This window comes from Lipophrys pholis (genome assembly GCF_963383615.2).
Source record: "Lipophrys pholis genome assembly, chromosome: 22".
NCBI classification, from domain to species: Eukaryota; Metazoa; Chordata; class Actinopteri; order Blenniiformes; family Blenniidae; genus Lipophrys; species Lipophrys pholis.
Window position 1 is genome coordinate 10,093,424 of NC_137644.1, and position 14,624 is coordinate 10,108,047.

Sequence of the window (14,624 nt, forward strand, 5' to 3'; positions counted from 1 at the left end):
GATGTGTATTTGGTAATGGAGGTGGGTGGGGAGAGGTGGGGGGGGTGCTGAAGCAAACATACCAAACTTCGAGGGTGAAATTTCAGGTCATCAGTAGCCAGACCCGAAGGTCCAAAGCCCTCGCGGCCGGGGATGTGGGGGCGCTCAAGGGCTCCAAAAGCCAACCGATCTCTGATTCCAGAGAGGAATTCTGAGCATTGTGGGGGGTTATTTTACATTAATTAGAGCAACTCATATTAGGTCGAATTTCACCTTTTACATGACACTTTTGGTGGAGTTTGAGATCTTTGCAGTTCTTAATATAATCACTTCTACTTTAACATAACTCTCACTGCTCTGGGACGACGTTAACAAGTAAAAATACTTGTAGAAAAGTGAGTCAGATTCAGAAATACTACCGGCGCTAACATTAGAATTTTTGCTTTTTCTCGTCGGGGGTTTGTTTCTCCGGGTGTTTGTGTCGGGCGCGTCCTCTGCGGGACGGTTCGTAGCACCTCCACCTACACAGACGGTCACACACAGACTTTCATGTGATTCAGCTATAATGTGACATCCACATGTTACCCGACTTCAACGTGAGCTTTGTTCGGATAAAGTTAGATTTGCTTTGGTTAGCCTCGAGCTAATTTGAACTGTTTGAATTCTAATTAATAATTCAAGTTTAAAGCGATATTTTCTCGTTAGACGGCACATTCGGTTAATGCTCAAAGTTCTTTCAGATTGAGTTTGATTTTGGTTTGATTAAAATTCAGTTTATATCTGTTTTTTGGGGTATTTTTTAATTTTAGCTCACTGCTAGTTTGAAGTTTATTATCGGTTTAAAGTTATTTAGCATCGTGTGAAACGACGGAGACGCGACTGAGAGCCCGAGAACAACTGCAGACTGCTTATAGCTCACAGGTGTGTGTGTGTGTGTGTGTGTGTGTGTGTGTGTGTGTGTGTGTGTGTGTGTGTGTGTGTGTGTGTGTGTGTGTGTGTGTGTGTGTGTGTGTGTGTGTGTGTGTGTGTGTGTGTGTGTGTGTGTGTGTTTTCGCTCCCTCCCACAGCTGCCGTCCACCTGCTGAGTCAGCAGGAAACGTGCAGTCTGATTCTCACCTCTGCTGAATGAATGAATGAATGAATGAATGAATGAATGAATGAATGAATGAATAGATGTTGGACTCTGAGAGGCTGAATGTATCACAGTTTAATTTCTTTCCTCTAAAGCAAATGTGTTCATAGTTTGACCTCACAGGATTTCAACTTCATTAAAAACTGTAAAAATGTTTAATTTGTCTCAGTTTTTCCTTCTTTTCATCTCCTGAGAGGCTGAAAACATTCTGACGTGTTGGATGAGACTTTTCAGATCACTTTGCGGTGATATTCAATAATTATGTAGCTTTATGAAATATTATTAATTGTCAATCGATTGTATAATACACTAATACTACCACTATCAATGATTATAACAAGTAGCTCATATGTTTTCCCTTAAGTCTTAATGGGCTCAATGAATTTATTATTTTCTAGAAATGTATTTGTACGTTGATCATGGGCAAACTTCCGATAATCCAGATTATAGAGCTGACCCGCACAGAGCTGACGGCTCAGCTAATGATGATGTCAACACTACAATAACAAAGACACATAACTGTTATTTACTCAGGCACTTTACCAAGTCGCTGCCTCCTCTACTGTAAATGTCACATTGCTGGCTCCTTCCTCGCCGGAGGTGTTTCCTTCTCCTCGGCCGTCCGATCAGGACTCCATTGTTCCCCGGCAGCGTGTTTGTGTCTGGTAACCGTGGGAGACGGTGGCGAGCGTGGCGTGAGCCGCGTGCGGACAGGCGGCTTGTTGTTGAGCTGCAGAGATCAGATAGGAAAACATCTCCACTGTTTTCTGTCAGACTGAAGCGGAACGGTCAAAGGTTCTGGAGTTCGTGGAAATCGGAATGTCGCTTACAGTTACTCTTTTTAGCAAGAACTAGGATTAGCACTTTCAGATTAAAAGTAAATAGTTACATGGTAATGGCGTATTTCTATTATTGTAGTGTCGGGATCATCTTTGGCTGAGCTGTCAGCTCTGTGTGGGTCATGATTGATTGACTCATTCAGTTTCGATGAAGTTACATTAGTTAGTAGGAGAAAGATGCTCTATAATCTAGATGTTAGTGGAGGAAGATGCTCTATAATCTGGATGTTAGTGGAGGAAGATGCTCTATAATCTGGATGTTAGTGGGAGGAAGATGATTTATAATCTAGATGTTATTGGAGGAAGATGCTCTATAATCTAGATGTTAGTGAAGGAAGATGATTTATAATCTGGATGTTAATAGAAGGAAGATGCTCTATAATCTGGATGTTAGTGGAGGGAGATGATTTATAATCTAGATGTTAGTGGAGGAAGATGCTCTATAATCTGGATGTTAGTGGAGGAAGATGATTTATAATCTAGATGTTAGAGGAGGAAGATGCTCTATAAACTGGATGTTAGTGGAGGAAGATGCTCTATAATCTGGATGCCAGTAGAAGGAAGATGCTCTATAATCTGGATGTTGATAGAAGGAAGATGCTCTATAATCTGGGTGTTAGTAGGAGGAAGATGCTCTACAATCTGGATGTTAGCTCAGTGGTAGTTATCGTGGCAGCAAGTTTAAGCCTCAGTCTTCCTGAAGTGGTTCTGTTGCTGTTTTAACGTTTAATATGAAGGATAAACTCATCAAATCTTTAAAAATTTCAGTCAAGCCGAGAAAAAGCAGATTAAATCTGTCCTGAAGACATGTTGCTTTAACCTGGGAGGGGCAGATGGAGGGAAGAGGCTCCTGTTTCTAGGGGAAAGATTAGAGCGTCGCTCCGAGCGGCAGGCTTCCTGTTCGGAGGAGCAGCTCCGTCTAATCTCTGGACTCACAGCTGCTTCCTGAGCGGGCTAACGTCTGGTTCCACGATGGAAACTCTGAGTCCAGATTTGACCTCCACCTTTAGAGGAGCTTCACATGACACCAGAAACTGCCTCCCAATCTGCCCCCCAATCTGCCCCCCAACTGCCCCCCAACTTTCCCTCAATCTGCCCCCCAATCTGCCCATGGATGCCAACAACCCTCCATCAATGTAAAATTGTATAATTCGCTGTTGAATGAATTAAATTTGAACTTGAACATGGAATCCTTGAATCTGACTGTGCTCTGGCTCCCGCAGACTCCAAAGCCATCGTGGACGGGAACCTGAAGCTGATCCTGGGTCTGATCTGGACCTTGATCCTCCATTACTCCATCTCCATGCCCATGTGGGAGGACGAAGACGACGAAGACGCCAAGAAGCTGACGCCCAAGCAGCGCCTGCTGGGCTGGATCCAGAACAAGGTGCCCCAGCTCCCCATCACCAACTTCCACCGCGACTGGAGGGACGGCAAGGCACTCGGCGCACTGGTGGACAACTGCGCCCCCGGTACGTCCCGGACCTCCTGGATCCCTCAGGAACCCACAGACTGATAGAAATATATGTCCTCTATTTATTTACAAACCTGTTCAAACATACTGGGAGTTGAAAAAAAAAAGTCTGAGCAACGCTATAATGTAAACAGTCCTCCAGAATGTGAGGTTGACATAAGCTCCGCCTCCTGTCCCTGCGCTGCCTTCAGGTCTGTGCCCAGACTGGGAGACCTGGGACCCGAGTCAGCCGGTGGAGAACGCCCGGGAAGCCATGCAGCAGGCCGACGACTGGCTGGGAGTGCCGCAGGTCAGTGGAGGCTCGGCCGTTTCTCCCGCCCGCGCAGACACAATAACACACGGTAGTTCAATCCTCCCCACGGTGTTTCCTCGTGCTGCCTCCAGGTGATCGCCCCGGAGGAGATCGTCGACCCCAACGTGGACGAGCACTCGGTCATGACGTACCTGTCTCAGTTCCCCAAATCAAAGCTGAAGCCCGGCGCCCCGCTGAGGGCCAAGACGCTGCACCCGAAGAGGGCCAAAGCCTACGGACCAGGTGAGGGGACCCCAACAGGACCGGAGTCTGCAGCATTCCATTCTTTGCAGATGACACAGTTTTTAATAAAACCTCCAAATTTCAGAAACGACAGAAGAAACAAGCTCAATATTTCAGACATTGGTTGTTGTTACACTGAAAAATATGGTTCTGAAATTATAAAGGGAATGTTTAATCATTATATTCCTTTGAATGACCAGTAAATATAAAGGAGATGAATCAGGTTCACTCACAAAACATTGAGTGTTTCTTTGTGAGGCAACATTTCCTCTAGACATGTAAATAGCGGTACTCCGATGGTCCCGAACACGGAAGGCTTTTAAAAGCGTGTGTCCGTCAGGAATCGAGCCCCGAGGTAACGTGGTCCTGAAGCCGGCGGAGTTCCTGGTGGAGACGGTGGAGGCCGGACTCGGGGAGGTCCTGGTCTACGTGGAGGACCCAGAGGGACACATGGAGGAGGTACCGTTTCCTTTTCATTTAGACGACGGGTAGACCCTGAACGCATCACGGAAAGAACCTACAGTTTGCGTTGTTCCGTGAACGTCTCAGATGTACCAAACAATTGGCAGATGTTTCACTGAAGTTTACTGAATACTTCGAACTTTGTTTCACTCACTTCATTTATGGTCTTGATCGTCTACGGTCATTATTAGTTTTACATTTATTTCTCTTTTCAGGCTCGAGTGATTCCAAACAACGACAAGAACCGAACCTACTCGGTGGTCTACCTGCCCAAAGTGGAGGGTCTTCATAAGGTGACAACTTCATTATTTACTTCATTTATTCAGGATTTTCAAACATCTCTTTTAAAACGTGTTTTAGAATCACATGTTTTTGTTAATTTTATATGTAAATCTAATTATACTTTGGTTTTTAATTAATTTAATTAGGTTTTTTTTTAAACAAAATTTTAATTATCCCTAATCAAACTCTATTTTTTTTAGAATTATTTGATTTTGACTAAATTCATATTTTGGATAATTAAAAAAAAAACATTTCGTTTAATTAATTTTTCTATTCTTCAATGTTTTAGTTCCCTTGTTGTAATCCTGCTTTTGTTAGGTTTTTTTTTTTTTTTAATACTATTTATGATGTAATATGATTACAGCTGAAAAAATCCAACATTTGGTATTTATTTATTTGTTTGTTTATTTGTTGAGTTACTTTCAAATAGATTTTTTACGAGGCTCTTTTTATGATTTACGCAGTAAACTTTTCATCCATCAATTTCTTTTTTTTTTTTTTTCAAAACTGATTCGTATATGTTTGTCATGTTTGGATCTTTAAAAATGTTGTGTGTTTAAATGTGTTTGACCTGCTTAAAAGGTTCAAATAGCTTTGGTTTGTCAGGCTTATTTCTTGAATCTTTTTCCTTCGCTCGAAGGTGTCGAGTTCATTCTGTCATTTAAGGAATAGAAAATCAACTTTTAAAGGCTTATTTTATCTTATTTGTCTTTAGAGGATTATCATTTTGAATGTCATTTGAATGTCTAATGTTTCCTCCACCAGGTGAAGGTGCTGTTTGCCGGCCAGGACATCGACAGAAGCCCCTTCATGGTCAACGTTTCCAAAGCCATGGGAGACTCCAGCCGGGTTCAGGCCCGCGGGCCGGGACTGCAGCCCACTGGCAATGTGGCCAACAAGCCAACATACTTCGATATTTATATCGCAGGTAACTTCAAAATAAAACTCTGAAAGTAATTAAAGTTGGGGGGAAAAAAAACAAACCAAAAAACGACAATGGAAAAGTCTGCATACTGTTTGGAAGCAGCGATTCTCTGAGGAGGAATTTGTGGTCAAAGTCTTCTTTTATTGTTGGACTGAATGCAGGAAAAGAGGCAGAATTACTCACCACACCACCTGCTGGACCGAGCTCTGTCCTCTAGGGAGTTCACACCCTGGATTTCTTTTTTAAAACAATTATTTTTCATTTCCTTCATTCATGCTTTACCCTTCTTTGAATATGACGTTTCTTTTTTGATAAAATTACCATTTTTTTCATGCATTTTTACTTTTATCTTCCTATTTTATGCATATATTCATAAATATGAATGTAGTTTGTCTGCGGACTGAAAATGTTCTTTGGGATTTTTGTTGTTTCTTGTCTAACTTTGATCTTTCACTATCTTTCATCTTCACGTATGAGGAAAGAAAAGAGTGACCTGTTTATTTGAGATCATATTTAAAGTTGTGAAATCTCTTTAAGTTCCTGCTCTTCTCTGTCTGACCACCAGGGGCTGGAGCCGGGGACGTGGGCGTCGTCATTGTGGACTCGAATGGACGCCGCGACACGGTGGAGATCGTCCTGGAGAACAAAGGTGACAGCGTGTTTCGGTGCACTTACGTTCCCGTCCTGGAGGGGGCGCACGTGGTCTACGTGACCTTTGCCGGGCAGCAGATTCCCAGAAGCCCTTTCACCGTCCACATCTCTGAGGGTGAGTCCAACTCGCCACAGTGTTTCTGCTGAACTTGAATGTCTCTGTCTTGTCTCCATCAACACTGACTCCTCATCAGAGTCTGGTTAACCTTTGACCTCCACTGACCCATTAAAGAACTAAAACTGTGTGAACCCTGAACTCCGGGTCCAGGTCTGGTCCAGCCTCAGAGGGGTCAGCAGGTCTTGAGGCTGGTTGAGAGGTGGTCTACATGTGGAGTCCGGTCTGGACCAGCAGGACTGGATCTGGTTTGAGGACGTCAAATCATAACTCACTTAGAAATAATTTTGATTTGAGTCTCAGATATCTAGGACTCGTGTCTGGTACCTCCGATCCGACCTCGACCTGAACTCATAAACCCACCAGCTTGTTTTTGACTTTCCACCTGAACCTCATCTGGCCGGATTATTCTGTAGAATTTAGATTAATCTTCTTTATTGACCAATTTGATCCTGGAGCTGGGGCTCCTCTATCTGGACTTGGAAATTTACATATTTTATAGGCTTCAGGCAAAATGGCTCTACAGCGCCACCTACAGTCTTGGAAAAAAGAAAGTAAAATTATTGGCTTTGCACTCTGGCGTACACCAAACCTCACCATGCACCACGTTCCAATGTACATGGATGTTCGAGGGCTCGTTCGTCACTGAACTTGTTTCTTTTAGCTTGGATTTAGATCTGGGGCTCTTCAATTTGAACTTGTTTCTTTTCAATCTGAGGGTTTTTCTTTTTTGAACTTGAGGTCGACTTGACTCAGAACTCGTGATCCTTTGACTGGAGACGAGAGTTTGAAATAGTCTTGGTACAGAATGGATACTTTGTGCGAATGATTTTGACAAAAGTTTTCAACAGCTTATTGTTGAACCTCCTCATCAGATTTTGCTTGACCTGTTTCCATCTACGACTTTGACTCCAACACTTTTCCACTCAGTTGTGTTTCTCTAAGATGGGACGTGACCGTCTTCTCCCATCACTGCCGGCTGGTTTCACAGCTCTGCCCCCTGCTGGTCTGGAGGCGTTTGTGGACAGAAACATATGACCACTGTTGTTCCCTCCTTCAGCTTTGCAGGGCGCCCCTCCAGCCGGGTCTCCGGTGCAGACTGTACCTCAGTCCGTTCACACTCCGCCCTCAGACAGGACCCGAAGAGCCGCCCCTCCTCCTCCGACTCCTCCCAAACCCAGACGACCAAGTTAGTACAGGCCGGGTCGGGGTGGCTGGAGCCTGCCTGTCTGTGCTCGCCTGGTCCTTCTTCCCTCCTCAAAACATCCCCTCTTGCCTCAGTCCACCTGGACGGGGTCCCCCAGCTTCACAGCATGTGCCGGCTTCCTCCCGAGCAGCTTCATCTCTCTCTAAACTTCTGAGGCAGCGTGGACGAGGCGTACGGCCCTCTCTGGACGGATTCTAAAGTAGAAAATCAAAGATCCAGTGTCAGGGTTACCCGCAAAAAATAGGAACTTTTCAATTCATTGAATTAAACCATGGTGCAGTTTGAATATGACATTGTTTACTAGAATTTCACAGTAATTTCTGCCGTTCTGGTTAGAGAAATGAGAAAAGGTGGAGAGAGAGAGAGAGAGAGAGAGAGAGAGAGAGAGAGAGAGAGAGAGAGAGAGAGAGAGAGAGAGAGAGCTCAGACTGGAAGGGAGAGACTGTTAGTGACATGTGTTGGTGAATTCTGAAAAATAAATGAACAGAACTAAAAATAAAGTAGCTCACTACATGCCTCCCAGTAGATTAAATCTATAGCAGTTTAACTTGAAAATGGTCCAGATTATCTCGGAGATCAAAGATAAACAACAAAATGATCCGTTGCTTTTCAGTTCAGTGACTTCAGCTTTTTTAACAGATTTTTATCAAGACTAAATACATTGAATTTGCTCCCATTGGTTGTAAATCATTGCTTTAAAAGACAGTTATTTTAAATTCTCCAGACTTGAACCTGTCCTCCCGGTTCAGTGATCAGACGCTCACATGTTCCATGTGAGTGTTGTAACACCATTACTCCTGTTTTCAGAAACTCCTCAGTGAGTTTGGAAAAAACAAGAAGTAATGTGGGAGTTACCTTATCAGCTTACTGACCTGACAAACAGTTTAGACCAAAATCATCAAAAAAAACATTTTATATATTTTTTTCAAATACACTAAAGAACCCGAATTGATAAATATTAATTAAAAACATAATAAAATATGCTTGAATTGTGTTTAGTTTTTTTTGTAATGTGTTGGTAAAACTAATGATAAAATATGACACTTTCTTATTACCCAGAGGGGGCCTCCTGAGTCTGTTAAGTTCAACTTTATTTAGTAAATCAAATCCAAGCATGTCTGCAAACACAAAAAAACTCATTTTTTAAAAAAAAAGTGGTGTCAAAACAAATAATTTTTTTTTTCAACATATACTATTTTGCACTGAATATAACTTTAAACCCAAATAACCGAGCATAACAAGACCTTTAAAAACAACTGAAACTTTCAGAGTGATAACACAGAAATCCTCCTCTGCCTGGCCATCTTCAGTAACTCCTCTTCCTCCACCTCACCTTTCATTTTCATGCTGGAATTTATGTGACATTTCAAACTCTCCTGCTCTCAGTCGTCATTTCACCCGTAAGCTGCCGAGTTTCCTCCGAAGGTCTGAAGACGCTCGAACTCTAAATTCTAAATCTCTGCTGCTTTTCTCTTTTCAGCCTCAACCAACTGCTTCTGATCAGCTGACTAACACACACTCTGTGTGTGTGTGTGTGTGTGTGTGTGTGTGTGTGTGTGTGTGTGTGTGTGTGTGTGTGTGTGTGTGTGTGTGTGTGCGATAATTGTGTTTTTTAGTTTGTTACATAATCGACAAAATTAGAAGGTGCAGAGTAAAAATGTTTGTTTTGTTGTGTTTAATTGGATTGTGTTTGTCCGCACAAAGGAATAATATGGTGATTATGTGAACTTGTTTAAGATGTTTCGTTGGCCCGCAATGGGCATCGTCATCTATATTTATATATTTAAAAATGATTAGTTAGGCCGTGACTCCTAAGAGCTTTTAACTTAAGATCAACCATATAAAATTGGGTCGTCTGCATATCGACAAACATTACAATTGTCATTTATAAGTTAAAGTCAGCCATTTACATAGTAAACTATATCTTTTTCCAACATCTTTCAAGCAGATATCTCACTCATTCTGTATTTATATGCATTTTGCTCAATGTGCTGATGTAGGACAGATTCCAGCCGTTCACTGTAACATACAGAGATCAGCCAGTAACAACCAGACGATTTGATTTAGTTCCAAAAGACCTTCAGTGTTTATTTCATCCTGAGGCCCTTTGTTTTTCTGATTTGTTTTCAGCAAGCAACCCGAACGCCTGCCGGGCGTCGGGCCGCGGTCTGCAGCCCAAAGGCCTGAGAGTGAAGGAGGTGGCAGATTTTAAAGTTTACACCAAAGGAGCCGGCAGTGGAGAGCTTAAAGTCTCTGTGAAGGGACCGAGTAAGACGCCCAACACTCTCCACACACCATCAGGCAGCAGGAAACTGAAGCACTCTGTCTTATTGTAACCTGGAAAGAGAAGAGATTTTCCATGATGAGGTTCCATTCTTAAATTAACCAGTTAATTTGTTAACTTCAGTAATGTCAGTAGTTTTGAATGGGAAAAAAGTATTTCTCAAAATATTTTCCAGTTGTCAAAGTTTAACTTCGTACAAAACCTTCCATTTGCTGGTTTTAGTTGCTAATGTAAATTCAATTCTTTTGTCATTGCAGAGGGCCTGGAGGAGCCAGTGAAGGTGCTTGAGATGGATAACGGCCTGTATGAGTGTAATTATTACCCCATCGTGACGGGAAAATACATCGTAAACATCACATGGGGAGGTCACACCATTCCTCGCAGGTCAGAACCATACAAATTTAATATTTATATTAGTCATTTCAGTGTGATATGACAGATTTTGCCACAAACAGAATTTTAGAGGACCCAGAATTGAACCCTGAGGAACTCCAAATACTTATATTTCCAATCATTTCAAGTTTTTTTATGGGGGAATAAATGCCAAACCCTCTGCTGTTTTTAGTCCCTTTGAGGTCCAGGTGAGTGAGGAGGCGGGGCCTCAGAAGGTGAGGGCCTGGGGTCCGGGTCTGGAGACCGGCATGGTGGGCAAGAGCGCCGACTTTGTGGTGGAAGCCATCGGCACCGAAGTGGGAACTCTGGGTATGTGGTGAAAACCGGACAAGATCGCAATCAGAAACAGATGAAGGAGAATGAAACAGTCAATAACTCGACATTTAGGAGTAAGATGGACTTACATTAATAATCAATAGTGAAAGTCTTGCAGCATAATATGAAGTAATTTACAAGCAAAAACACAATAATCTAAGTAATCTACATTTACCTGTTTTCAGTTGAATTGATGCAGAATACTTGGCAACTTTTCTTTCAGCTGCCGAAATGAAGAGTTAAAACAGAAATACCACAAAATATTTTTTTGTTTAATCTCTTTCACATATTGTTAGAATCACATTGTCAGCATAGAATTGTACATGGAAACATTTTATTGTTTAAACTTTCGAGACCCAATACTGAGCCTTGAGGATTAGTTTGATATATATTTAAAAAAAAGTACATTAGCCTGTAGATATGAAGTCATAAATGTCATGAATCAATGTTTTTTTTTTTAAGTTGTCACTGACTTAAACTCCCTGAAAAAGAAACAAAAAGTTCCTCCGTTATTAGATTTCATTCAGAAGTCCTGAAGATATTTCAGTGAAGACATGTGAGCCTGAAATTGAATCTCTGATCAAATGTGGTACAAAAAAAAAAAATATCATAACAGGATAATATTGTGAAAATAAAATAATTTAATTGTTGGGTGTTAGTTTTTAATATGTATGTAAAAAACTCAATAACATTTTGATTATAAACCCTGAAAAAAGTGTGATTTTCTTGAGTTTGACACATTAAAATTGATTTTATTGAATACCAATCCCCTAAAGTCACAATTCGATTTACCTGAAAAAGTCACAAAAGCTTTCTTCACCTTCCATAAAAACTCTCGGGTTATTTTTTTTCTTGTGCTACAGGTTTCTCCATCGAGGGTCCGTCTCAGGCCAAGATTGAGTGTGACGACAAAGGTGACGGCTCGTGCGACGTTCGGTACTGGCCGACCGAACCCGGCGACTACGCTGTGCATGTCATCTGTGATGACGAGGACATCAAGGACAGTCCCTTCATGGCTCACATCCTCCCCGCCGCTAATGACGTCTTCCCAGAGCAGGTCAGGACCAGAAACTCCTATAAAACATGAACTCGCATACTGAGAGTTAGACCAGACAAAAATGTTGAAAAACACACAAAAATGTCGAAAAACACAGATTTTTAAAGTCAAAACGCAACCGATTAGAAGGTGTTCAGCTAAATCTATAATATGGAACAAAATTTTCTGATTTCCAATAAATCTGTACTAGTTTTTTGTTGTTTTTCTGACGTATTCTGTCACTTATCACCATGATATCAGCTTCACTGACAGCTGAAGCCTTGTTCCTTTCGGTTACATTTTCACTAAACTTCCCCTGACTCAAGGAGAGTATAATAATCCTGAACTCAGTCCCACTGTAAGTAGCATTAGCATTTAGCTATCGCCATAGTAGTAAACATTAGCATTAGCAACCTCAACAGCAGTGGACCTCAGTCCGGTTCACTGTTAGCTTTAGCATTAGCCTTTTCCCAGGCTTCACTACAGTTTATCTAAACTCCTGTTTACCAAAGGAGGAGCAGCAATAATCCTGAAAATGTCGCACTGCGAGTAGCATTAGTAGGTGTGATTAGCATTCGCATGCTTAGCATTAGCAGTTACCTTCCCTTTCTAAAAGCTGTCTCCATGTTTGTAGTTAATCTCAGTTGTCTTATTTTGATTAGTTCAGAAATGTGTTTCTTTGAAGACGAGATGAGATTATAGAGCATCTTCCTGAACCCGTTGCAGGTGAAGTGTTTCGGTCCCGGTTTGGAGCCTCTCGGCTGCATCGTCAACAAACCGGCAGATTTCACCATCGACACTCACGGAGCCGGCCGAGGAGAGCTGAAACTCTACGCTCAGGTGAGACGTCTGCCACATTCAAACGTACCTCTATTTTATTCATCCTGGGTGACGTTTCTTTATTTTCTTGCTCTCAGGACGCAGAAGGTTTCCCCATCGACATCCAGATCACAGATAATGGAGACAGCACCTTCTTCTGTGTTTACATTCCCACCAAACCCATCAAACACACCATCATCATCACCTGGGGCGAAGTCAACGTGCCCCACAGCCCCTTCAGGGTAAAAACATTCCACACATGTTCAGCTACACATTTAAGTCATCAAGGTCATTTTTATGTCAGAGATATGACAAAGAATAAAAAGCACCTTTGTGCAGGTTTTTTTTTTTTTTGAACAATGTCTTTTTATTTTCAAATACAACCAATAAACAATATAATCACAGAACTTTTACATCAATTTCTCAATAACCCCACCCCACCCACCCACCCACCCACCCACAGTTACTGGACCATCTGCAAGCTTACTAAGCACATTTGTAAACATATTGTTTTGTGCAGGTTTGAATACATTTGTAGTGGTAATTTTGTGGGTGTGGAATCTGTGTGCTGGGTCAGGTGACCATCGGCGAGGGAAGCCACCCGGAGAATGTGAAGGTTTACGGTCCAGGTGTGGAGAAGACGGGGCTGAAGGCCAATGAGCCCACGTACTTCACGGTGGACTGCAGCGAGGCTGGACAGGGTGAGAGACAGTGGTTTATAGTTGTCCAATCTAGGCACATGACAATAATGTTTCTGTTAATCGTTGATAGATGTCAGCCTGCAAATATCAATTTTATCTTATCTAGATTATTATCTTGTTTTGTTGATTGTCTGTGTGGGCGGGCCTTCGCCTGTCAGGTGATGTCAGCATCGGCATAAAGTGCGCCCCCGGCGTGGTCGGACCGGCCGAGGCCGACATCGACTTTGACATCATCAAGAACGACAACGACACGTTCACGGTGAAGTACACGCCTCCAGGTCCGGGTCAGTACACCATCATGGTGCTGTTCGCCGACCAGGTGAGACGGCCCGCCGGTGAGCAGCCAATCAGAGCCAGATCTGCTCAACGAGATGCCTAACCAGCTCTTATTGTGAAAAACATACAGGAGATCCCCATCAGCCCCTTCAGAATAAAGGTGGACCCTTCACACGATGCAGCGAAGGTCCGAGCAGAGGGACCTGGACTGAGCAGGACCGGTGAGATGAGACACAGAAAAGAACACAACACAATTCAAATAACCATACAACAATACACAAAAAGACAAAACAATGCAAAACAACACATCTGAGTCTGGTTCTGCAGGTTTCTCCCTCTTTACAGGGAGTTTTTCATTTTGTGCAATAGTTTCAAATGACTGTTGTTATTGGTGTTTTATGAATAAAATTGCATTGTGTTGTTTACTGTGCAGGTGTGGAGGTGGGCAAACCCACTCACTTCACCATCTTCACCAAAGGAGCCGGTAAAGCCAAACCGGAGGTGCAGTTCACCGCAGCCACCAAAGGGGACGCCGTCAGAGACTTTGAGATCATCGACAACCACAACTACTCCTACACCGTGCGCTACACCACCGTGCAGCAGGTAACATGATGACAAAATCCACTGTGACACTACAGTAGAGCAGGTAACTCAATGACTAATTTTACCAATACACCGCTGTGCAGCTTTTAACATGACAACCACATTTACTGATACACCACCGTGCAGGAGGAAACACAACGATTACATTTACTGATTCATGACATGACAGCTAAATCCACTGATAGACCTGAGTTTGTGTGTGTGTGTGTGTGTGTGTGTGTGTGTGTGTGTGTGTGTGTGTGTGTGTGTGTGTGTGTGTGTGTGTGTGTGTGTGTGTCTCAGGGCAGCTTGTCCATCATGGTGAGTCACGGAGGAGACCCCATCCCCAGGAGCCCCTTCAACATCATCGTGGCCCCCCCACTGGACCTGAACCAGGTCAAAGTTCAGGGCCTGAACAGCAGTGAGTCCACACCAAGATGTTTCAGCTGTTTATCTGTGAGGAAACACAAGAAAAAATGTAAACAAGTTCAAACGTAATTTGACAACAGCCTCTGATTGATTCTAGTAAAAAATAGAAACTTTTTATTTAACAAAATCCTGTTTCAGTTAACACACGTGTTTAATTTGTTTGAAAGAAAATTGCAACAGATTTAACA

At 42.6% G+C, this 14,624-nt stretch overlaps 1 protein-coding gene across 3 annotated transcripts in view; it reads left to right on the top strand.

The window, feature by feature from the left end:
- The window catches only part of flncb (filamin C, gamma b (actin binding protein 280)), a gene marked incomplete at its 5' end in the record, with an annotated part of 40,445 nt that overhangs the window by 7,467 nt on the left and 18,354 nt on the right, over nucleotides 1–14,624 (top strand). For all 3 annotated transcript variants that reach the window (XM_080492216.1, XM_080492214.1, XM_080492215.1), the window contains 19 exons: nucleotides 3,174–3,422; nucleotides 3,616–3,713; nucleotides 3,809–3,959; nucleotides 4,300–4,418; nucleotides 4,637–4,714; nucleotides 5,469–5,631; nucleotides 6,194–6,394; nucleotides 7,455–7,583; nucleotides 9,732–9,869; nucleotides 10,143–10,269; nucleotides 10,451–10,587; nucleotides 11,457–11,650; nucleotides 12,356–12,469; nucleotides 12,547–12,690; nucleotides 13,026–13,149; nucleotides 13,308–13,468; nucleotides 13,556–13,646; nucleotides 13,859–14,028; nucleotides 14,311–14,428. In XM_080492216.1, the coding sequence (XP_080348342.1) occupies nucleotides 3,174–3,422; nucleotides 3,616–3,713; nucleotides 3,809–3,959; nucleotides 4,300–4,418; nucleotides 4,637–4,714; nucleotides 5,469–5,631; nucleotides 6,194–6,394; nucleotides 7,455–7,583; nucleotides 9,732–9,869; nucleotides 10,143–10,269; nucleotides 10,451–10,587; nucleotides 11,457–11,650; nucleotides 12,356–12,469; nucleotides 12,547–12,690; nucleotides 13,026–13,149; nucleotides 13,308–13,468; nucleotides 13,556–13,646; nucleotides 13,859–14,028; nucleotides 14,311–14,428 (2,706 nt within the window). The remainder of the gene's footprint in view (nucleotides 1–3,173; nucleotides 3,423–3,615; nucleotides 3,714–3,808; nucleotides 3,960–4,299; nucleotides 4,419–4,636; nucleotides 4,715–5,468; nucleotides 5,632–6,193; nucleotides 6,395–7,454; nucleotides 7,584–9,731; nucleotides 9,870–10,142; nucleotides 10,270–10,450; nucleotides 10,588–11,456; nucleotides 11,651–12,355; nucleotides 12,470–12,546; nucleotides 12,691–13,025; nucleotides 13,150–13,307; nucleotides 13,469–13,555; nucleotides 13,647–13,858; nucleotides 14,029–14,310; nucleotides 14,429–14,624) is intronic.